Source organism: Vulpes vulpes, chromosome 13, assembly GCF_048418805.1.
Source record: "Vulpes vulpes isolate BD-2025 chromosome 13, VulVul3, whole genome shotgun sequence".
NCBI classification, from domain to species: domain Eukaryota; kingdom Metazoa; phylum Chordata; class Mammalia; order Carnivora; family Canidae; genus Vulpes; species Vulpes vulpes.
Window position 1 is genome coordinate 148473406 of NC_132792.1, and position 25194 is coordinate 148498599.

At 39.5% G+C, this 25194-nt stretch overlaps 1 protein-coding gene across 8 annotated transcripts in view; it reads left to right on the forward strand.

The window, feature by feature from the left end:
* LOC112921781 (uncharacterized) overlaps positions 1–25194 on the forward strand; it is a 201441-nt gene that overhangs the window by 131453 nt on the left and 44794 nt on the right. For 2 of the 8 annotated variants that reach the window (XM_072733287.1, XM_072733286.1), the window contains 3 exons: positions 12623–12693; positions 13673–13856; positions 15295–17310. The exons of 5 other annotated variants lie outside the window; for them this stretch is intronic. In XM_072733287.1, coding sequence (XP_072589388.1) covers positions 12623–12693; positions 13673–13856; positions 15295–15449 — 410 coding nt within the window. In that variant the 3' untranslated portion in view covers positions 15450–17310. Of the gene's footprint in view, positions 1–12622; positions 12694–13672; positions 13857–15294; positions 17311–19734; positions 20244–25194 lie in introns of those variants that run through there. One more of the 8 variants, XM_072733285.1, reaches the window with a different exon arrangement.

Consider the following 25194-nt stretch of genomic DNA (forward strand, 5'->3'; position numbering starts at 1 on the left):
CCTGATCTCCACTGTTTGAGAAACTGCGATACTGAAATACTTTCTTTTCTGATAAGGCAGTTAGGATAGACTATGGAAAGAAACAAGCCCAAACTCTTCATGGTTAAAATGATAAAGGTTGATTTCATGCTTACTCTGTTATTAAGAGGTGATAGCCTAAGGTCAGGAGCAACTGTCATCCACATAGACATCACTCAAGATCCTAGGCTGATGAGGTGCCATCGTTCCTATGCTGACATATTATTTGGAGGCTCAGGTTTGCCCCTGAGTCTATCACTGTAAAATCTAGAGAATTGAATATAAACAGTCAAATGTTTTAAACTCTTCTGATCACATTTTACTGGCCAGAATGATTCACATGGGCACACTTCAAAGGTAAGGACTCTGTAATCTTCCTATACCTGAAAGTAGAGGAGAATGGGATATCGGAACATTAGCAATGCCTATCAAATTGAGTCAGAATCAACTGATAAACTGGACTTTGCTATGGCTGTGAATTGCATGTATATGCTTGATGGAAGCTGGGAGACACTTCATTGTTGTCTCATACTGGGAAGAGTAGAAAAGTGGGAAAGGACAGGGTAGCTGTAAAATCCACAGAATTAAAAATCCTTTATAAGTAAAATATATTCTGAAATATAGCCACAGTTTGTATTCTGGAACTGATTCACCTTTGGATGGGCCAGCTCTACTTCTGGGCATGTGTCCTCTCATTCACTGCTCTTAGTATATAAGGACAATATAAACTAAACCCAGCCACCAAAATTGGCTATTATTCTCCAGAGGAGATGTTTCTACAATGAACTGTCCATGTTATATTTCTACTTGTTCTCATTATGTAAATAACATCATATGTGACCTAGGTGGCCCTGCCTAGGTTTGCAGCCCATGGCTATAGACAAGCCCCATAACTGGTCTGGGAACTGAGCCATCTTCTTTTCTTTATTAACACCATGTGTTGACTGACCAACTCACTTATTGTATCCTGAGAACTTACTGAAACCACTTCAGCCTTCAAAAAAAAAAAAAAAAAAGGAATACAACTTATTAGATGTAATTCAACCTATTTCTTTTAAATCTTTAAAAAGTATATACATACAACAACATGCACAGAGACATATATACAAATTTGCTACCTTTCAGAACAAGAAAGTTGTACTTCACAGTTTAAGAACCACTTTGAAGAACCTCTGTGGTATCCTAGAGTAACAACAGTCATTTCAATTGTAAAATCCATTGTGGAAATATCTCTGCCATAGATCCCTCAGCAGACACTCAAAAAGAAGTGCTCTGTTTGTCAACAGAGCTTCAAGTGTCAGGACTAACGGTGTGGAAGGGTTTCAAAGAGGAGTCTAGGGATGGCGATTCACGACTGCAGAAGATTCAAGTTGGCTCTGATATGAGAGTCTTTGTGAGAAGCACACTCCAGCACACTCTAGCAGATCCATCCTGGGACAATGCTTCCAAAGCCCGCATCACCTTCCAGCTTGGAAACCACACTGACAGCAATTCTTGTTAGACACAACCAACCATACAAGGAAGGAAGATTCTTAGAAATTGCTTGTGGATGTTCATACTGTATTTATTTGACTAGAGAAGTATTTGCTTCTTAACAACCAGCAGTTGTGGGCTTTTCTTGGCTCCAGGTGAAGAGGTGACTTCCGTCTTTGATTCAGTGTTCATAATTGGGCTGTCTGTTAGCAGAGGTGGAAAGAAAACAATGCTAATGAGGTCAAGGGTTCAATACCCACGTGGGTCAGTTAGCTTTCCTTTGTTCTTTGGCCAAAAAGTCTGTACGGGCATGCCTTGTTTTATTGAGCTTCATTACACTTCATGACACTTCTCAGATATTGTGGGGTTTGTTTGTTTGTTTTTTAACATATTGAAGGTTCAAGACTTTAGTGGAGGAAGTTATTGCAGATGTGGTAGAAATAGCAAGAGACTTAGAATTGGAAATGGAGTCTGAAGACAGGACTGGATTGCTGCAGTCTCATGATCAAACTTGAACAGATGAAGAGTCGCTTCTCATGGATGAGCAAAGACAGCAGTTGCTTGAGTTGGAACCTACTCCTGGTAAAGGTGCTGTGAAAATTGTTGAAATGACAACAAAGAATTTAGACTATCATATAAACTTAGTTGATAAAGCAGCAGTAGAGGAGTTGGTGAGGACTGACTCCAAATTTGAAGGAAGTTCTACTGTGCGTAAAATGCTATCAGACACCACTACCTGCTGCAGAGAAGTCATTTGTGAGAGGGAGAGTCAATAATGTGGCAAACTTCATTGTCTTATTTTAAGAACTTGCCACAGCCACCCCAGCCTTCCTGATCAATCAGCAGTCATCACCTCAAGGCAAGACCGTTGGCAGCAAAAAGATTACAACTTGCTGAAAGCTCGGATTATGGTTCCTTTTTTTTTTTTAGCAATAAAGTATTTTTTAATTAAAGTATATACATTATTTTAGACATGATGCTATTGTACACTTATTAGACTACAGTATAGTGTAAACATAAATTTTATGTGCACTGGGAAACCAAAAATGTCATTTGACTCACTTTACTATGATATTAGCTTTATTGAGGTGGTCTGTAACCAACCCCCCAATATTTCCAAGGTTAGCCTGTAACCTCTGTGTCCAGCTACTATGAAGACAATAGTGATTGGGAGAGAGAAAGGGAAGGTAGATGGCTCTCTAATCTTAGACTTCCTGCAATGAACAACAACTCCAAGTTCATGTCCTTTTGCAAAAAAGTCACCTTCAGAGTTGGAGGACTACCTGTTAAGAAGCAGCAAGGAAAATGAAGGGTATAGTTCCACAGTGGTGTTACGGAGTCTGAAGCTACAGAATCAATGCTTGCAGCTAGAGCATCAGCTTGGTCATTTATGCCCATAAAATGAAAACAGCAATAGACATATCATGATTTACAGCCAATTTTCAATTTCTTATTAGCCAAAGTTTCAAAATTTTCTTTTTTTAAAAAAGATTTTATTTATTTATTCATGATAGAGAGAAAGAGAGGCAGAGACACAGGCAAAGGGAGAAGCAGCCTCCCACAAGGAGCCTGATGTGGGACCAGATCCCGCGACTCCGGGATCACACCCTGAGCCGAAGGCAGACTCTCAACCGCTGAACCACCCAGGCATCTCAGTTTCAAAATTTTCTAGACATTTATGTATGGAGTCAAAGCGAACTGGTATGAGTTTTGTGCCTTCTTTTCTTTCTCAGTCACTGTCAATTGGAGAGTCAAATGAATGATGACATGCTCATAGATAGCTGGAAAGAGGTCTGAATATTCCCACAAGTAAGGCTCAGCCCTGGAGTGACTTAATCTGGCTTTGTAATCACAATTCACGATTCCCCCTGCTATGCAGTTTTCTCAGAATTACTGTATCTTCTGTAATGCTGTGTAGCAACATAAATCAGAGTAGGCACTAAACCAAGCATGGGAAAAACTATGGGCTTCTAAGTTGACCTCATGACTCCTTCGCTGTGTGTGTGCGTGCGTGCACATGTGCATCTTTGGGAAAGCAAATTAACTGCTTTGAGCCTCAGTTTCCTTGCTTGTAAAATGGGGATATTAACATTTATCTTATAGGACTGTTGGAAGAATTGTATGATAGAATATGAAGAGGTCTGGCAAGTTCAGTGTGGTACCCGGCATATTGCAAGTGTTTTCCTTAATGACAAGCGTTCTTATTATCAACATTGCATATGTTTATTTTAATTGTTTGGCAAATTTCCCCCACTTCTTTTGCAAAACCAAACGTGTAGAGCATCCATTACTAATACCTTACTAGCAAATGCTACTGATCGCCTTCCCATATCACTCAGCTCACCTGAGCGATTCACCAGCAGTTACGATAGTCCACATCTTCCCACCTCAGGAACCTGGGTCTTTCCTCTTTGCCTGAGGGCTTTCAAAGGCACTTAGAAAATCTAGAAGCCTGAGAGCTTGTGCTCCTAGAAGCAACCTCACTCTCCACCAAATGAAAGATGCCTGCTGTTGGAGTGATTCTGAGATAGATTCCATATGGTTTCTCCAAAGATTCTCAGCAGGACTGACTCGAAGTTGTCCACAGGGCAAACCCCCTCATTAATGCACTTTTTTTTTGCTTTTACTTTACTCCTTTCTCTGACTCACTGTCCTTGCTTCTTCACTTGTGATTCCTGGATTCATTTTGCAAATGAATTCCTAGCCCCCAGTTTCTTATCTTGGGATTGTTTTTGAGAGAACCCAAACTAGAACACGTACCTCATGGTGTTTTTATTGTTATTTATTTATTTATTTTTAATATTTTATTTATTTGAGAGAGCACAAGCAGGGAGAGGGGTAGGGATAAGCAGACCCCTGCCCCTGCTGAATGGGGAACCCCAGGATCATGATCAGAGCCGAAGGCAGACAACTGACTGACCCACCCGGGCACCCCTATTTTTATTTTTAAACTTATATGCAGTATACTTCATTTTTTTGTGTGCAGTTCTATGAATTTCAACAATGTATATGTTCATGTATATACCACCACAATTAGCATACAGAACAGTGTGCTCACCCTAAAATTTCCATCCGTTTGCCTCTTTTTTTTTTCCTTTTGCCTCTTTGAAGTAAAACCATCCCCCACCTCAACCCAAGGCAACAATCCCTTATAGGTTTCCTTTCCCAGAATGTCATGCAGTGTGACACCTTTCACAACTGGCTTCTTTCCTCAACATAATGCCTTTGGGATTCATCCATGGCGCATGTGTCTCATTAGGTTATTCCTTTTCGTGGCTGAGTAGTATTCTATTGTACGGATGTAAGACAGCTTGTCACTTCATTTGTCGAAGGACATTTGGATTGTTTCCAGTTTTCTAGGATTGTAAGTAATGTTCCTCTAAATATTCATGTTCATCTCTCTAGGGTAAATACCTAGGAGTGGATTTTTTTTGAGTCACATGGTAAGTGTACATTTCACTTTATAAGAAACTGCCAAAGTTTTCCAGAATGGCTATCCAGTCTTGCATGCCCACCAGCAATCTGTGAGAGTTCTAGTTACTCCACATTTTTGCTAGCACTTTGGTTGGCATTATTTTTATTATTTTAGCCATCTGCATAGAGATGTAGTGGGGTTTCTTTGTGCTTTTAATTTACATTTCCCTAATGACTAATGATTTTTGGCACTTTTTTTTTCATGTGCTTATTTGCCATAATATTTCTTCTTTGGTGAAGTGTCTGTTTAAATCTTTTGCTTACTTCTTTGGGTGATTTACTTTCTTACTCTTGGGTTTTGAGAGTTCTTTATATATTCTGGATATAAGTTCTTTATCACATATGTGGTTTATAGGTAATTTCTCTCAGTCTGCACCTTGCTTTTTCATTATCTTAATCATAGGGTTTTTAGAAGGACTGGATTTATATTAGTAGTTCTTTGAAGGTAGAATAAACATGTTACATACATGTCAATTTGGGCATATAGTATGGAGAAGTTTGACTTGTCATTCAGATACCCTGGGGTTTGAATCCTGGGTCAGTCGCCCACTAACTCTTCTGCCATGAACCATCCTGTGAGTTTCCTCATCAGTAAATGAAATAATACATGTCAGAAGCCTAGCCCCAGGCCAGAACATTGTGAACATTCAATAATTATAAAGATTCTATTCATAGCACAACATTCTTTTTCCTCTCTCAGCCTTTGCATAAGCTTTTTTTTTTTTTTTTTTTTTTGCTAAGATGACTCCTATTCTAGGGGCTTTGCTTGACATGCCCAGTGGGGGCCAGGCACCTCTTCCTGGCACTCCCACCACCTTTTAACCACCTTCCCTCACTGTGTTTTAAACAGAGTGAGATATGAGCAACTTAAGGCCCAGGCTAATGTCTTTATCCTCAAAAAATAATTCCAGGTTGTGTCTGATGAATGAATGAATAAATGAACAAATTTATCTTATGCTTTGTCTGAGAGTTCCCAGTAGACATCCCTCTGATTGTTGCCAAATTCAGCCCCTTTAAGACAGCCTTAAACACCCGACAGGGATGTCTGTGACTTACACTAGGATGCTGCTCATGCTCCGCCAGACACTGTATCTTTGACAAGTTGGATGCCGAATGGAGAAACTTGAATGCTCTGCATCTATTTACTTTTACCACATGCCATAAAAATTAAAAATACATTGTACCACAAGTGCAGTATTTAGTGTTTCACTTTAATTACATTCAAGTGTGTTGCTAAATAGTCTTGAGAAAACCTTAATGACCAGCTGTTCTACCCTTTTCCCATATGTCAGAAATGGTTTCTGAAATCACATTCTGGGACAGTAAGGTTGTATAATTAGACAGTGTATAGTTAACACTTCTAGATTTTCCCCTTAAACTGTGGACCCTTTACGCTAACATATTGCGTGATTCTGCTAGTTTGGCGCAATGCAATTAAATGACGTGCCAAACAGCAACCGAGATCTGCAAACTCCATCAGACTTGTTATCATTGCATCATTATTTCTTTATATCTTTTTCATCGTCAGGATGGCGTTCTTTTGTGTGTGTGTGTGTGTGTGTGTGTGTGTGTGCTATGCAATATTCAGCATGTTTGGCTGACAAATAAACTTAGTAGAGGGCTGTAAATTTTTAATATTCCCTCTATAATGCCATTTATCTTGCTAGAATTAGATGTAAGAGTGGCTTTTGCATCCTTTCAAACAAAGAGCTATCGCTCAAATACACAGCAACCATTTAAGAAAACAAAACTAAACCAAAATTCCCCAAGGTCATAATAAAAGCCAATACTTTACATCGCTTTTGGTGAGGAAATGGGGATTTTATGTACCCCCAAACTGGATTTGGGAGGTAGAAACGTTGAATTTAGACAATTGGTTATTGTGAAATAAAGTCATTACTTACTTGCAGTTGCTGGACTCTGAGCTTACTGAGTTGTTTTGAAACCATAGTAATATTTTATTTGATTAAATTCAGCTAATTCTTTGATTTTTTGAGTTTAGGCAAGAGACTGAAATAGAAATACAAAATAAGGAAATGAAAAAATTCTATCAACTAATAATATTCTTTGACTTCCCTTCTTCTCCCCTAAAGAAAATGCCATTCACATCATCCCAAATCCCAAGTCAGAAGTAACTCTGATTTCTGATTGAGAATTACGCAGATAAATACATTAAGACCAAGTCACAGCTGAAGCTTTCTTGAGTCCTTAAGCAGAGTGAGATAAATTCATTTAAAAAAAAAGGCTAAGAGAGATCTTTGCTGTTCTAAGACAGACTTCCAACATTTTTTTCCTTCTAAGCCTGAATTTCCAGACTTATTTAGATGTAAGCACTGACAGCTGTAATCATGTTTTAAATCTTGCTTTGTATTCTTAGTTATAATGTTGTTCAATTAATATTCAGAATAATGGAAGTGATGTGCCGTTTTGAAAAAGACTTGAATACAGTCCAATGCTTTGGGAAACTGACTCTCGAGAGGATTAATCAGCATTTAAAACTTGCATTAATAAAAATCTGATCTTCCCCCATGCGGCACGCATAATACTTTTCGTTTTTAAACATTTAGTTTAATAATACAACATCCTTTGTCCTGATTTTTAAAGGGATTTTAAAATTGAGCTCCTTCAGATCAATTCTGCCTTGACCCTTGTACATAATTGGACACTTGCAATTTAAAAATATAAGGATGCTCTTTTGCATGGTGCACTAAACTGAATTTCCATTATTGAAGAGAAGGGCAATAGTGGATGACAACTTTGTACTTAACATTTCAGTTTTTCCCCTCTTTTTATATCCAAAGAGTTTTCAATCTTTCTTTAAAGCTCAATTATCCCAGCCCAGTCCTCAAGAGAAAAAGAGATAAAACTATCTTTAAATAATGAAAAATGAGCACGAGGAATAGGATCTTTTGCTGGAAATGGTATATGTCAAACAATATTGATAATTAGTGGTCTCTTTTTATTTGTTTTTAAATAAGCATAAATAACACTGAGTTATTTACATGGAAACAAGGATTGGGATTCTAAATTTAAAATAAAATAACATGATGGAGAATGAACTGGGACACAGTGGACTAAGGGCTCTGTTTGGCTTCTAGCTAAATGGGAATGAAATCAATTTTAGAAACAGGGAAGAAAGATTATTGTGAAAGCAGAATAGGCAAAAAATAAAAATCAAACAACCCCCCCACCCCCAACCCAAACTGTTGTTTTATCCTAGTCGGATAATTGGTTGCTTTACGACCAGAAATCAAGTCAGGTGAGCATATGCTTTTGCCCATTTTCTCTCTCTTTAGACCAACGGCTTGCTCTCTGGCCCGGGGCCAGCTGCTTTTCCTCTGCTGAGACCCTGTCTGACACTGCTGATCAGAGGGAGAGAGCAAGGTCTCCTGCATGGTGCTAACGGGGGCTTGGAAGGATTTTAGTCTTCCCCTTGCCTGATTTTAGAAAGATCTCTTAGCTTCTATAATGGAGTAGTAGACACTGCAGAGCAAATTCTTATCTTATTAGGCAAATGGTCAATAAATGCTTATTGAAAGAATCTCTTTAAGAGCCCTAATTAAGTGCCTGCCGGCCTGCCATGATTGGACTCGTTTCCGCTCAGGAGAGTTTTGCTCACCTGGCCACCTTTCCAACAGAGGGGGCACTGCTTTTCCTTGAGCAGCAGCCTCCTCTGGTCTCCTTGAAGTCAGGCCACTGCTCTGAGTTGGGGAGTGGGGGGGGGGTCACTCACAGAAAGCAGCAAGGCCAAAGGAAAGGCCAGGGGTTGCTGCCCCCGGAGGAAGCACTAGGTATGATAGGGAAACATGTGAGCATTGGCAGCCAATGCATTTTATCCACAGACCGAGGACATTTGTGCAGGTGATGGAGAGCTGGTCTGAATGGAGAGCATGAGGGTCCCAGCTCTGTCTTCTTAATAGGAAAGGGCCTGTGTTGCAAAAGTCTAGTTCGCAGACTATTGAAATGATTTTTGTTTGTTGGTTTGTTTTTCTTGCTCTGTAGCATTTTTTTCTCCACCTGTGGCTGTCAGGGAGGTAGGTGACAAAGCTGGGCCCCAGACCCCAATGGGTATCCTGCCCTAAAGGGTATCCATACCCCAATGGGTAGCTAGAGGGAGTGGGGCAATGAGGACCTGCCCCCTGCATACACTTTCCCAGATCCTGGCATTTGAGGAATTTGTTTAGCTTCTGTGGGTGGGGGTGGGGGTGAGGGCAGATTTTACTAGCCCTGTTTTGTGGTCAGATTTTGAACATTTTAACAGGCTCAAGGCTCACTCTGCTCTTAGCTCAGGATAACTGTTCTAAAATTCAGACAAGATTAGGTCAGTTCCTTGCTTTAAAATGTAAACAACTTCCCTTAGCCTAGAAAAGAAATCTCTGAGCTTTAGCATTACCTTGCCTTCATTATCTGACCCCAGACCTCCCCTTAGGCCATATCATTTCTTTTTCTTCCACTATCCCCAGACATCTTGCACTCAGATCAGTTGCCTAGGCATCATTAAACATGAGTGCTTTTCCTGACTCAGTGCCCTTGTTCAAATAAAACCCCCTCCTCTGTACTTTTCCCAGAGAGCTCCTGCTTTACTGTCAGTGCCCAACCCAAATGCTGCCTCTTCTCCATAGCTCTTCCTGGGCTCCCCTGATGCTCTCTTCTGCTTCTGCCTCCTTCACCCCATCCCCCGCTCAAAGACAATTAGTCACTCCTGTGGCTGTGTTCCCCTGATGATAGCATTTATCACTTAGGCTATAGGTACTTTTTGTCATTGTTTCTCCCACAAAACTGTGTGTCATGCAAGAATTGGAATACTCATTCCAAAGTTGTTATTTCATAAACGTTTGATGAAGTGAATTTGTCTTCAATGAGCACAAAGTGTATTTCCAAATCTTAGAACTAAGAGAATATCAAATAGTTTATAGTTAAAAGTTGGTTTATTTTCCTTAAATCTATCGAATATAATAATATATAAATTAAGAGCCTAGACATACCTTAGAATTTAAAAACTGTCTTTTTTTTTAATGATAGTCACACACACACACACACACACACACAGAGAGAGAGAGAGAGAGAGAGAGAGGCAGAGACATAGGCAGAGGGAGAAGCAGGCTCCATGCACCAGGAGCCCGACGTGGGATTTGATCCCGGGTCTCCAAGATCGCGCCCTGGGCCAAAGGCAGGCACTAAACCGCTGCGCCACCCAGGGATCCTTAAAAACTGTCTTTTAAAATATTTCTTTGTTACACCAGATCCTAAGATGCAGTGGTACATAACATAATCATGGACGTATCTATTTTTTTTTCTGATCTCAGAAATACTTAGAATGCAGGTAGATTAATTTCTTAGGGTAGACTGGATATCTAGTAAAACTCCCTACCTTCCGTAAGAACGGTACTTGAATATGGATCTCTGCAAAGTATTTGATCAGATTCAATGTTTTTTTTTAAAGATTTTATTTATTCATTAATGATAGAGAGGCAGAGACATAGGCAGAGGGAAAAGCAGGCTCCCTGCAGGGAGCCTCATGTGGGGCTCAATCGCAGGACCCCAGGATCATGACCTGAGCCAAGGGCAGACACTCAACCACTGAGCCACTGAGGTGTCGAGTCCCAATCAGATTCAACGTTAAGCATTGTATTGCTTGCAACAGAAGGTGAGATTGCATTGAAGGAAGTTTTTTGCACTATGATGTGGATGGGAAAACTGTATTCCTTCTGTTTTTATCTGTGGTGGTGTTGATCCCACACCCTCCAAAGTCACGATATTTTCCAGGCAAGTAGATTTCAAGCCTAGTTGCCTATAAGAATCATTTAGAACAGGACATGGAAAACTATAGCACACAGGCTAAATCCAGCATGCTGTCTGTTTTTGCAACAATAAAGTTCTATTGGAACACAGCTACACCCTCTTATTCTCATGTTATCTGTGGCTACTTTCATGCTACAATGGCAGGGATGAATAGTGGCAACAAAAGCTGTAAAACCCACAAAACTGAATATATTTGCTATGCGGCTCTTTACAAAATTTGCCGAGCCTTGACCTACAAGTTTCGTTTTCATTTTGTTTTTTAAATAATATAGATGCCTGAGCCCTGCTATAGATCAATTAGTAATTGAAGGGTTATATTCTGGTCATTTGTATTTTTAAGAAGCTCCATCCACATGTGATTCTGATTATAGACTCCTAATTTTTATTCCTCAAGAAGTTATCCATAGATCATGCCAAACAATTTCTAACAGCACAAGGAATAGCTCTCTAGGTGAGCGCCTTATTTTACCTATATTTGGATCCATAACACCTAAGACAGCTCCCACCATAATTAGATTCTGATAAGGCTTCTCGTAAGTGAATGAGTGAAGGACCAGGGGAGCAACCTTAGATTGCAGATGCAACTAGAACCCACTAAAAATCACAATCAACCCTCTTAGGCCCTGGATATGCACCCTATTCTTTTCTAGGCTTCTCGTAAGTGAATGAGTGAAGGACCAGGGGAGCAACCTTAGATTGCAGATGCAACTAGAACCCACTAAAAATCACAATCAACCCTCTTAGGCCCTGGATATGCACCCTATTCTTTTCTAGTGAGCTTTCTTTCTTTCGTCCATCTCCAAGCTAACCCAGAAAGACACAAATGCTATTGATTCTCTGTGGATCTGAAATCTAAAAAAATTTCCAAGAGTATCAAATGATGCATGCCTTGGTCTGCATAAACATGGTCATCTTCTCATTGCTTGGGACATTCAGGGGAAAAAAAAATCAACTCATCATGAGAAATGGTGCAGATGGTATATTTGGCATCACCAGCCTGCATAGATCAGGGATGCATTTATTTACATGACTTTGTTTGCATTGTGACCATTTATCTGGGCCCTTGCTCACATTTAACCTTTTGAAGGGTCGGGAAGGAGTGAGCCATTTTGCCCTTGGGATTGGATGGAGCAAGCCCCTTATACAGATGATGTTTGCATTTCCTCCTACCTGCAAAACACTCATTTCTTACAGCATCAGAAAACATTTGGTTATGTTATCTCGTGGGTCCAGGAGGAGTGTGGAGTGTGCCAAATTTAAGAGCCATTGCCAAATGCCATGGTTTGCATTATGTAGACAGCATGCCAGTGGAACTGGCGCTAACTAGTTGTAGATTCAAGCTCTGGCCTCAGAGGCAAAGGATCCCTGTTAGTCATTTCCAATTGGGATCATGCCCTTTGCCTTTGGTTATGAGATATCTTTGTGTCTGTGCACAAAGCATGGCCTGCAGGCATAGCAGATTGACCACTGTGACTGACCTCTTCCAGGCTGGGACAGTGAGCCCCCCAAAGTGATGCCAAAAAGGCCTCAGACCCCATGGGTGATTTGGAGATGCTGAAAAACAGTGCCTTAGGAAGTGCCTCAGAGAACTTGGTGCTAGAGCTGGGAATACCATGTGCTGGGGCGAGTCACTGGAGCTCTCATCTGCACAATGGGCACAAAGTTACTGTCTCGAGCTTTGGTTTCCTCATCTTTCAACAGGGATACTCAGAGTTGTTAATGACAGCCCAGCTAGTCATACAACACACCAGGCTCAGTAACTGGCACCAAGTAAACTCTTGGTGAATGTTTTAATTATTACTATTATTATTATCGTTATTACTGGTAGAAGCAGCTTGCTTATTATACATTGTAGATGTGAAGATGGAGCAGATGATGTCCTCTGTGAATGTGCAGAACTCGGCAATTGCTTCAGAGGAAGGAAGGGTAAGTGCTTCCAAAGCTTACTTACTCGTCAAAGCACATTTCAACATGACTCCTTGGACAAGCATCGGAAATTTTTTTTAAGGTTTTATTTTAATTCCAGTTAACATACAGTGTTCTGTTAGTTTTAGGTGTATAATATAGTCCATACATCATCAGGTGCTCATCACAAGTGCACTGCTTCATCCCTTTCACTTGTTTCCCCCTTCCCCACCCTCCCGCCTCCCTCTCCCCATCCGTTCTCTACAGTGAGGAGTTTGTTTCTTGATTTGTCTCTCTCGCTCTTTTTTCCCCTTTGCTCATTTGTTTTATATCTCAAATTCCACATGTGAGTGAAATCATATGGTATTTGTCTTTCTCTGACTGACTTATTTTGCTTCGCATAATACTCTCTAGCTGCATCCATGTCATTGCAAATGGCCCAGTATTTTTGAAATAAGAAACTCCTGTTTATTTTTCTAAACTCTTGAGAGACGCTATCCGTGGGCAAGTGATTGTTCTGGCGTGCAGTGTATGAGTGAGGAGGTAGCCGATGTGCTGGTGGGAATGTTCCCGAGTGGAACCAGGGCTGCTCTGGGCTGCACTTCCAGCTATGTGTGAGGTGGTCACAGAGGGAACGCAAGAGAAGTCATACCGGAGAAGGCAAGTGTGCAAGCCATCGACCTGGAGGAGCATCAGGACAGAGAAACAATTCCCTGGTTTGCTTAAAAATGTGTTACTTCATTTGACTGAGCTTCATGGTTCCATTGAACAGGTGTCTGTTGCTCTCACACTGTGTCTAGAGCCATACAAAAGGGGCTGTGCTTTGAGGAAGCAGAGTAAAGTTCTCTCTCTCCCAGTTGAAACATGAAAAGATAGAAGGAATCAAGGCTGCCCTTGAAAATGATGAGAGGATATGGATATATTAGAGCCTGGTATTTTTTCTAAGCACATTGCAATGTTGTTTCATGGGAAGAGATCATTGTCTGGTGTTGTCTACCAGGTCTTCATGAGGAGTCTTAAATGCAACTGGAAGAAATTCCAGATGTTCAAAATGACAGCCACTGGTCATGACAGTGGTGTCTCTGAAACTCTGGTGCCACACGCCTCATGTTTGGGATGCCCCCAGATGCTCTGCAAGGCCTTGATCACACCATCTGAAACACTTGCCTGGGTCAAACAATTTGGTAAGTCAGGCCAGTCAACAATAACTAGCCTGTTCTCACACAGCTCACCTGGCTAGTGAAATTCTAGGTGGATAATAGGTGCTCCATAAAAACTTAAGACTAATTTAATAATGATATATAATATTTGTTAAAGACTTACTAGATCCCAGGCCCTTTCATATGTACATTGCATGTGTTGATTAATAATACCCTCCCAACAGTCTAATGAGATAGTTAGCATTATTATCACCATGTTTAGAGGTGAAGAAATGTAGCCTTTGAGAACCTAAGCAACTTGACCAAGGGTACACAGAAATGGCAGGGCTGGGCAGACTCTATGCCCATTAAACCATATGCCAACAGCCCTACAAATTTGATTTAAAAGTAACATACATGGCGCTGGGGTGGCCATGCATGTTAAGTGTCAGGCTTTGGCTCAGGTCATGATCCCAGGGATCATGGGATTCAGCCCTACATTGTGATCCCTGCTCGGTGGGGAGCCTGCTTCTCCCCTGCTTGTGCTCTCTGTTGTTCTCTGTCTCTCAAATAAATACATAAGATCTTTTTAAAAAAGTAACATGCAGCTCACTTTCTCTCTTTCTTCTCTTTCTTCTCTTTCTTCCTTTCTTTCTTTCTTTCTTTCTTTCTTTCTTTCTTTCTTTCTTTCTTTCTTCTTTTTCTTTCTAGATCTTATTTATTAGAGAGAGAGAGTACGAGCAGGGGGACAAGCAGACTCCCCACTGAGTGAGAAGCCCACTGAGGGGCTCAATCCTAGGACCCTGAGATCATGACCTGAGCTGAAGTCAGATGCTTAACAGATTGACCAACCATACACCCCCAAAGTAACTTGCAGCTTTCAAAAGAAACAAAATGTTGAATTAGGGGAGTATTTGCTTAAGGTGTCTCTTTAACTGATTGCATTTAATTTTTGGCCTGACAGATTTTTTTTATGGGCATAACTTTTGTAAAAACCCAGTAAAATTATGCAAAACAAATATTATAGCATGTCGAGCAGGTGCTCAATGATTGGCCCGAGGCCATGGAAAGAAGGAAGGAAGGAAGGCAGGATGGAGGGAGAGAGGTAGGGGGAAGGAAGGAAGAGGCAGTAGAAAGGAAAGATATGAGACTGACTTGATGGTATAAATAGAAATTGTGTGTATCATTATAAGTTCTCCGATTTTCTTTCTTTATGCTTTCTGCTTCTTTATAGCGGGCTCTTCTCAGACAAGGGGCTAACAGTGACCCAACACTGGGCATAGTCTTTGTCCTCCAACGTGGGGGGATGAGGTAGTGCAGAATTATGGTAAAGAAGGAATGATGTCTCCATTGACTCTGTGTGCAACTGCGCCCCAGGCACCAAAGGGAAAACTCCGATAGGCATTCCCTTAAGCCTGGAACAGGAGTGAATGATGGCTAGACTTGTCATCCAGTTACATCTCCGGAGTTCTGATTTTCTCAGCTCGCTGCCATCCTCTGCCCTGGCAGACAGGAGGCCTGGAGAAGATGGGGAGTTTGGGGCACTGCCTGTATCCACACCAGCCACCACCACTCAGCAGTAGCAATGGATGTAGAAGATCACACCAAGGTGGAGAACCCCTCCTGAACCCGAGCTGATTTCAGCTCCACCAGCAGAGCAGACCACACAGAGGGAGACAAGGCTGCGACCCTTGCCAGCGGAAGCTGCTGGTGGATGTACTACATAGAGCTGAGAGGCTGAGGAGTGGTGATGTTGGGGGGGCCTGGGGAGCCGGCTCTTGGATAGCACTTTGCAGAGGGATTGGATGGTCTCCAACATCTAGAAAGGTTGCAAGTGAGATGAAAGGAGAGATTTCTGCCTGAGAGGAAGAAGCATGGCACACACAGGTCCCCGGAGAAGAGAGAGAAGATGGAAGGCACCCAAGGACAGATGCTTCTCATGAAGAGGTGTTTAGCTCCTCCAGTGGAGAGGGAGGTGTGTGTTGTGAGCAGAAGAAGCACATCTCATCTGTGTAAAAGTGCCCAGAGTTAGAACTCTCCTGAAGTGCTTTGGAACACAAGAGAAAAGAGTATATACCTTCCAAGTGACAGAAGAGGGACTGGTGGGTGACGCAACTTGCTAAATCTTTTTCACTGTTCATGACTGCCACTGCTGGGGGAATTGACTTAAAGAAATGGATGGCTTCTGTGTGTTTTTGTCCATTTTGACTTGTAGTACAAGTTTTTCTTTTTTTTTCAGGGGTACTGTGGACTAACTTGTGTCCTCCTAAAACTCATGTTAAGCCCTAATCCCCAATGTGACTGTATTTGGAGTAAAAGTAAGTAATTAAGGTTAAATAGGGTCCTAGGGGTGGCACCTTGCTCTAATAAGATTAGCGTCCTAATGAGAAGAGATACCAGGGAGCTCCTACTCCCTTGCCATCATGTGAGAACACACAGCGAGAAGGCTGCCATCTGCAAGCTGGGAGAGGGCTCTCTCCAGAAACAGGACCTGCTGGCACCTTGATCTGGAATGCCCCGTCTTCAGAACCATAAGAAAATAAATCACTGTATTTAAGCATGGTCTGTGGTATTTGGGTATGTCAGTCTGAGCAGACTAAGAAAGGAGAAAAAGAAAAAGAAATGTTCTAAATATCTGTAAGCTCAGTCTCCCATAAGCTGTGCTCAGAGAAGATTGTAAAGTGGAAGGCTGTAAAACTTTCGCTTTCTTTATGGAGGCTGAGGGATTATCCTCAACTGCTCCAACTAAGCCCCAATGTTTGTATTCGGGAGGTCAAAATTTATTATGAAAAGCCTGGATACGTTTTTGAAAATAAAAAATTGCTGTACAGAAAGTAGCTCTGTAAAAGCAGAGAGTGAATAAAAGATGAGAGAAGGAACCTACGGGGGGAAGAAATCCTATAGCTAGTAAAGAGTAGAATGCTTGGGCCAACGTTAGTACTGAGTATTGCCTTAAAAAAAATCCATGTTTTCTAAAACCAACTCCAAATGGAATCATATAAACCCAAATACTAGAATCAGGGGAATTTTCTAGTGAGGGAGAACATTTTGATAATATTAGTAATTTAGTTTTCTCATAAGGAAATAAAAAGGAAATTAATTCAATGATTTGTTATGAATAGTTACAAAAATGTACAGTTCCAGAGATTAGTGGGGAATACAGTTCCTGCTGGAGGCAGCAATTCTCTGTTCTGCTGAAGGGGATGAGTGATAATATTTTATTTGTGTTTGAGGTGGAAGAGGGGAATGGGAAGCTCTCTGGCTCCCGTCCCCTTGTCCTGGAAAAAGTACACACATATGTGGGATATATTTCCTGCTTTCCTGCCTTATTGATTTTCCGTTTTCTTCTTTTATTCCTTTGGTAATATTTGCTTGAAAATTTTTCCATCTTTATTGAGATACAATTGACATGTAATATTGTGTTCTTAATGTACGACATGATGATTTGATCTGTATATATTGCAATGTGATTACAGCAATAAAGTTAATACATCCATCACTTCACATAATTACTTCTTTGTGTGTGTGTGTGTGTGTGTGTGTGTGTATGTGTGTACTGAGAACTTTTTTTGTTTTTAAAGATTTTATTTATTTATTTAAGAGAGGAAAAGAGAAGGGAGGAGGGGCAGAAGGAGAGGGAGAAGCAGATTCCCTGCTGAGTATCAGGGACCCTGATGCGGGGCTCAATCCCAGGACCTTGGCATCATGACCTGACCCAAAGGCGGACATTTAACCAACTTGAGCCACCCAGGTGCCCCCTGAGAATCTTTAAGATCTACTCTCTTAGTAAATTTCAAGTATATCGTATAATATTGTTAACTATTGTCACCATGTAGGATTTAATGTACATTAGAGCCCAGATATTATTCATCTCAAAGCTGAAGGTTTGTGTCCTTGGACAACCTTTACCCATCCTTCCCACCACCCCCGCCCCCCCCAACCCCATCCCTGGCGATCACCAATGTACTGTTTCTAAGAGTTAAGTTTTTTTTGGATTCTGCATATAAATAAGATCATACAGTGTTTGTCTTTCTCTGGCTTATTTCATTTAGCATAATGCCCTCAAGGTTCATTTATGTTGTTGCAAATGGCAGGACTTCCTTCTTTTTATGGCTGAATAATATTCTGGTATATGAGTGGATTATATATAGATATCTCACATTTTCTTTTCATTCATCTGTTGATAGACACATTGTTGTTTTCACATCTTGGTTATTATAAATAACGCTAAAATGAACCTGGGGCACAGATATCTCTTCAAGATAGTGATTTCATTTTCTTCTGATATATATCCAAAATAGAATTGATGAATCTTATGGTAGTTTATTTTTAAGTCGTTTTTTCTTTTTTTTTTTTAAAGAAATCTCTCTACTGTTTTCCATAATGGTCATTACCATTTATATTTCCACCAGGAAATGTATTCCACCAAGAAATGTATTCCCTTTTCTTTATATCCTGGCTAGCACTTGTTATTTGTTGTCTTTTTGATAATAGCCATTCTGATCTATGTGAGGTGATGTTGCTTTGTGGTTTTGATTTGCATTTCCCTGATGATTAGTATGATAAACGTGGAAGATCTTTCCATGTACCTGTTGGCCATTTGTAAATATTCCTTGGGAAAATATCTATCCAGGTCCTTTAACCATTTTTAATTGGCTAATTTGGGTTTTGTTTGTTTGTTTGTTGGATTTTGTATTGAGTTTGACGTTCTTATATATTTTGGACATTAACGTCTTACCAGATACATGGTTTACCAATATTTTCTTCCATTCCATAGATTGCCTTTTCATTTTTTTTTATTACTTCTTTGACTGTGCCAAAGCTTTTTAGTCTGATGTAGTATCACTTGTTTATTTTTGCTTTTGTTACTTGTGCTTTTGGTGCCAAATCCACAAAAAAAAAAAAAAAAAAAAAAGAATCATTGCTACTGCCATTGTCAAGGAGCTTACCCCTCTATGTTTTCTTCTAGAACCTTTAGTTTCAGGTCTTACATTTAAGTTTTAATCCATCTCTAGTTACTTTTTTGTGAGTAGTGTAAGATAAGGGTCTAGTTCATTCTTCTGCATGTGACTATCTAGTTTTCCCAACTCCATTTATTGAAGAGACTTTCTTTTCTCCATTGAGTAGTATTAGCTCCTTTGTCAAATACTAGTTGATTATATATACATGGGTTTATTTCTGAGTCCTAAATTCTGTTCCAGTGGTCTATGTATCTGTTTTTATGCCTATTTATTTTTATTACCCTAGCTTTGTGATATAATTTGAAATCAGGAAGTGTGATAGTTCAGCTTAGTTCTCTTTCTCAAGATTGCTTTGGTTATTTAGGGTCTTTCATGTTTCCATATCAATTTTAGGACTTTTTTTTTCTATTTCCATAAATAATGCCATCCAAACCTTAACGGGGGTTGCACTGAATCTGTAGATCACTACGACTTGTATGGACATTTTAACAATGTTTTAGATCTTCTAATCCATGAATACAGAATATCTTTTCATTTATTTGTGTTTTCTTTAGTTTCTTTCATCTATGTTTTATAGTTTGAAAGAATGCAGATATTTTACCTCCTTGGTTAAATTTATTCCTAAGATACTATTTTTTTTTAATGCTATTCTACATGCTGAGGTGGGGAGATGGTGTCTTTATTTCATTTTAAAATAGTTCCTTGTTAGTGTATAGAAATGCAACTGATTTTTGTATGTTGATCTTGTTGATTAGAAAGGGAAATGAGAGCTGCAGATAGGCAAATAAGAGATATCCAAAGAGAAAAAGAGAAAAAGAAAGAATGAAATAATCTGTGAAAGATGCTGCCAAGAAGGGCCAGAAGGATGTCTGTGTGGTTCTGGCTAATGAGAGGATAGGTCAAGGAAGGCTGTGAGCAGGCTTTATGCATCCAAAGCTCACATGAACTCTGTGCTTGTACAGATGAAGAACCAGCTGGTGGTTTGAAAGTGGCTGAATCTTTCCTTGCAAAAGAGCACAGAAGTGACAAAGGCCATTCAGAGTCTTGTGAAGATCTCATCAATCCAGGGCACCAGACAGGAATGTCCAAAGAGATTATGATGGCTGGTATCATGGAAGAGACAGAAGAGGACACTTTTGAAAGCATGGATGATCTGGAAGAAATGGTAAAAGCAGCAGACATGGAATTGATAAAATTTTGTTTGAAATTACAGCAAGAGCCTTTGGCAAAACAGCTAGTAATGTGACCAATATACTTCTGGAGATCAAACCTCCAGGAGGAATAGCCACCTCAGAAGATAAGGGGTAAGAAGAGGCCTTGGGGGCCATGCAGTCCTAGCTTGCCATGCCCCACAGTGTGGGTCTGCCCATCAGGCTCTACATGGCCCACCTGTCAGATCACATACACTCCTCTGACAGCCAGGTTTTTTTTTTTAAGATTTTATGTATTTATTCATGAGAGACAGAGAGAGAGAGAGGCAGAGACACAGGCAGAGGGAGAAGCAAGCTCCATGCAGGGAGCCCGATGTGGGACTTGATCCCAGAACTCCAGGATCATGCCCCAAGCCAAAGGCAGACAGACACCCAACCACTGAGCCACCCAGGCATCCCTGACAGCCACCTTTTTATGTGTTTCCTACATTACACTCTGTGATGAAGCATTGGATTCTGAGGAGGTTCTTTGCTAAGATCTCTTCATTCTCTGTACAGGTTTTGGGATCTCAATGGGATTGTTCTTATAAGAGGTGATAATAATATAATATAATTATATAATAATATAAGAGGTGATAATAAATGCATCATTTTCAGGAGTATAAACAGAAATTTTTTTTTTTTTTAGGAGAAAGGCAGAGAAATCTGTCTTCTCTCAAAGCACTTCTTTTTGTTGATGGTTTCTTTTTTAAATTTAATTTTATTTAAATTCAGATAATTAACATATAGTGTTTTATTAGTTTTAGAGTTCAGTGATTCATCAGTTGTATCTAACACTCAGTACTCATTATATCACATGCCCTCCTTCATGCCCATCACCTAGTTACCCCATCCCCTACTCCTCTCCTCTCCAGCAACCCTCAGTTTATTTTCCAAGAGTTAAGTGTCTCTTATTCATCTTATTTTATTTTTCCCTCCCTTCCCCTATGATCCTCTGTTTTGTTTCTTAAATTCCACATATGAGCGAAATCATATGATTGTCTTTCTCTGATCCACTTATTTTACTTAGCGTAATACCCTTTAGTACCATCCATATCATTGAAAATGATAAGATTTCTTTTTTTTTTCTGATAGCTGAGTAATATTCTGTTGTATATATATTCCACATCTTTTTTTAATCCATTCATCTGTCATCTGGGCTCTTTCCATAGTTGGACTATCATGGATATTGCTGCTATAAACATAGGGGTGCAGGTCCCCCTTCAGATCACATTTGTATCTTTAGGGTATTTACCTATATTTCTGTATTTTAACTTCTTGAGGAACCTCCATACTGTTTTCCAGAGTGGCCACACCAGCTTGCATTTCCACCAGCAGTGTAAGAGGGTTCCCCTTTCTCAGCATCCTTGCCAACATTTGTTGTTTCCTGACTTCTTAATTTTAGCCGTTTTGACTGGTGTGAGGTGGTATCTCACTGTGGTTTTGATTTGTATTTTCCTGATGCCAAATGATGTTGAGCATTTTTTTTATGTGTCTGTTGGCCATTGTATCTTAAAGCACTTCTGAGAATAGGGTTGATGGCCTGAATGATGAGGACTGTGTACATTTTTTGTTGTTTGTAAAACACTATATAAATAGATTTTAATAAATTTCTGCTTTAACTCAGAAACAAGTTTTAGAGTTTTTTATATATAAGATCATGTCATGTGCAAAGAGAGACAATTTTACTTCTTCCTTTCTGTTGAATGCTTTTTATTTCTTTTCTGCCCAATTGTTCTGGCCATCACCTTAATACCAAAGGTAGATAAGTCCTCTGGCTAGGACTTCCAGTACTGTGTTGAATAGGAGTGGGCACCCTTGTCCTCTTTCTGATCTTAGAGGATAAACTTTCAACCTTTCACCATTGAGTAGCTGTGGGCTTGTTATATATGAACTTCATTATGTTGAGGTATGTTCCTTCCATACCTAATTTGTTAATAGTTTTTATCATGAAAGGATGTTGAATTTTTTAAATGATCCCCCCATCTATTGAGATGATTATCTTAATTTTATTTTTTATTCTATTAATGTGATATATCACATTAATATGTTGCATATTATGTTTGCATATGTTGAACCATTCTTGCTGGAATGTGTGTGATCCTTTCAGTATGCTGTTGAATTCTGTTTACTTGTATTTTGTTGAGAGTCTTTGCATCTATATTCACCAGGGATATTGGCCTATAGTTTTTCTTCCTTGTATTGTCCTTATCTGGTTTTGGTATCAAGATACTGTAAGTAGCACCAATGGAACAAATTTGAGAGAGTTCCTGGTCTTTAGTTTTTTGGAGAGTTCGAGGACTGGTGTTAATCTTCTTTAAATGTTAGGTAGAATTCACTAGTGAAATAATCTGGTCTTAGCTTTTCTTGGAGATTTTAAATTACTGTTTCAATCTCCTCACGTATTATTGAGTGTAAAGATTTTCTATTTCTTTATGATTTAGTTACACCAGTTGTATATTTCTAGTGATATATCTATTCTAGATGATCCAATTTGTGGCATAAATTGTTCATAGTAGTCTATTAGGATCCTTCATATTTCTGTGGTATCAGTTGCAATTTTATTTGAACTCGCTCTCTTTTTCTTGGTTAGTCTAACTAAATATTTGTCAACTTTATCTTTTCAGAGAACTATTAGGTTAAAAAGATCTTTTCTTTTGTTTTCCTATGCTCTATTTCATTTGTTCCTTCTCTAATCCTTATAATTTTCTTTCTTCTGCTTACTTTGGGCCTAGTTTTTTTTTTTTCTTTTTCTAGTTCCTCATAATGTTATATTGTTTCTTGAGAACTATATTTTCTTAGTGTATGCATTTATAGCTATAAATTCTCTTAGAATTGTTTTATCTGCATCCCCCAACTTTATAATATGTTGGATTTCCATTTTTGTTTGTCTCGAGATATAGTTTGATTTCCCTTTTGATTTTTTCTTTGACTCATTGGTTGTTCAAGAGTGTGTTGTTTAATCTAACTGAATTAAACACTTTTTCTTTGTGCCCATGAGATAAATAAATGGTGAATGTCACTCTCAGAATACTTGCTATGCTGTATGTGTATGTGTTGTATGGATATATTTCTCTATGTGTGCTTGGAGCAAAGAGTCTGTGTTATTAATCTTTATGTTGCCAATGGTTTCACAATGCTTAAAAATGGGTTCTGGATGGCCATATTGGTTTTTGGATAAAGAAATAAAGGAAAGAGTATAATAAGTTTGTTATTACAGGGAGGCCAATAGATTTGAAAACAAATACGTTCATTTAAGGCATTGTAAGAAGTCCACAAAGGAGTGCAAAAAAAGAAAGATGATCAGTTTTAAGTGACAGGGTGGTGGCATGAAAAAGATTCAAAGGGTAGGTGATTTTTGAGATCATTTTAAAAAGATAAAATAAGGCTTGACAGGGATAAGGGAGGAGGTATTAGATGCATTATAGGTAGATAAAAAGGCTGAGCAGAGATCTGAATCATAGTGGCATGGAACAGTATTGTGAATGGCAGAGAAGTTTGCTGTGATGAGAACAAAAGGGCTGCAGAGAAATTTGGTGAGAGAAAAGTCTAGAGAAGAATATCTGTATGCCATGCTAAGGAGTTTGGACTTTATCTCAAGGGCAATGGAAGTCTGTGAGAGGCTTTTTAAGCACAAGTGATTGATTGATTGATTGATTGATTGATTTAACTTTGATTTGCCAACATAGAGTATAACACCTAGTGCTCATCCTGTCAAGTGCCCCCTCAGTGCCTGTCACCCAGTCACTCCACCCCCCGCCCCCGCCACCTCCCCTTCTATTACCCCTTGTTCATTTCCCAGAGTTAGGAGTCTCATGTTTTGTACTCTAATTTCTCCCACTCATTTTCTCTTCTTTCCCTTATAATCCCTTTCACTATTTTTTATATTCCCCATATGAGTGAAACCATGTAATGATTGTCCTTCTCTGATTGACTTACTTCACTAAGCATAATACCCTTTAGTTCCATCCACATCGAAGGAAATGGTGGGTATTCGTCGTTTGTAATGACTGAGTAATATTCCATTGTATATATACACCACATCTTCTTTATCCAGTCACCTTTTGATGGACACTGAGGCTCCTTCCACAGTTTGGCTACTGTGGACGTTGCTGCTTGAAACATTGGGGTGCAGGTGCCTTGGCTTTTCACTACATCTGTATCTTTGGGGTAAACCCCCAGTAGTGCAATTGCTGGGTCATAGGGTAGCTCTATTTTTAACTCTTTGAGGAAACTCCACACAGTTTTCCAGAGTGGCTGCACCAGTTCACATTCCTACCAACAGTACAAGAAGGTTCCCCTTTCTCTACATCTTCTCCAATATTTGATGTTTCCTTCCTGTCTTGTTAATGTTCACCATTCTCACTGGTGTGAGGTGGTATCTCATTGTGGTTTTGATTTGTATTTCCCTGATGGCAAGTGATGTGGAGCATTTTCTCATGTGCTTGTTGGCCATGTGTATGTCTTCTTTGGTGAGATTTCTGTTCATGCCTTTTGCCCATTTCATGATTGGATTGTTTGTTTCTTTGCTGTTGAGTTTAATAAGTTCTTTATAGATCTTGGATTCTAGCCCTTTATCTGATATGTCATTTGCAAATATCTTCTCCCATTCTGTAGATTGTCTTTTAGTTTTGTTGACGTTTCTTTTGCTATGCAGAAGATTTTTATCTTGATTAAGTTCCAATAATTCATTTTTGCTTTTGTTTCCCTTGCTTTCATAGATGTATCTTGTAAGAAGTTACTGTGGCCAAGTTCAAAAAGGGTGTTGCCTGTGTTCTCCTCTAGGATTCTGATGGATTCTTGTCTCACATTTAGATCTTTCATCCATTTTGAGTTTATCTTTGTGTATGGTGTAAGAGAATGGTCTCATTTCATTCCTCTGCATGTGGCTGTCCAATTTTCCAAGCACCATTTATTCATCAACAAGAGAAAAAACAAGAACCATATGATCTTCTCAATAGATGCAGAGAAAGCATTTGACAAAAGACAGCATCCATTCCTGATCAAAATTCTTCAGAGTGTAGGGATAGAGGAAACATTCCTCAGCATCTTAAAAGCCATCTGTGAAAAGTCCACAGCAAATATCATTCTCAATGGGGAAAAACTGAGAGCCTTTCCCCGAAGATCAGAAACATGACAGGGATGTCCACTCTCACCACTGTTATTCAACATAGTACTAGAAGTCCTAGCCTCAGCAATCAGACAACAAAAAGAAATAAAAAAGCATTCAAA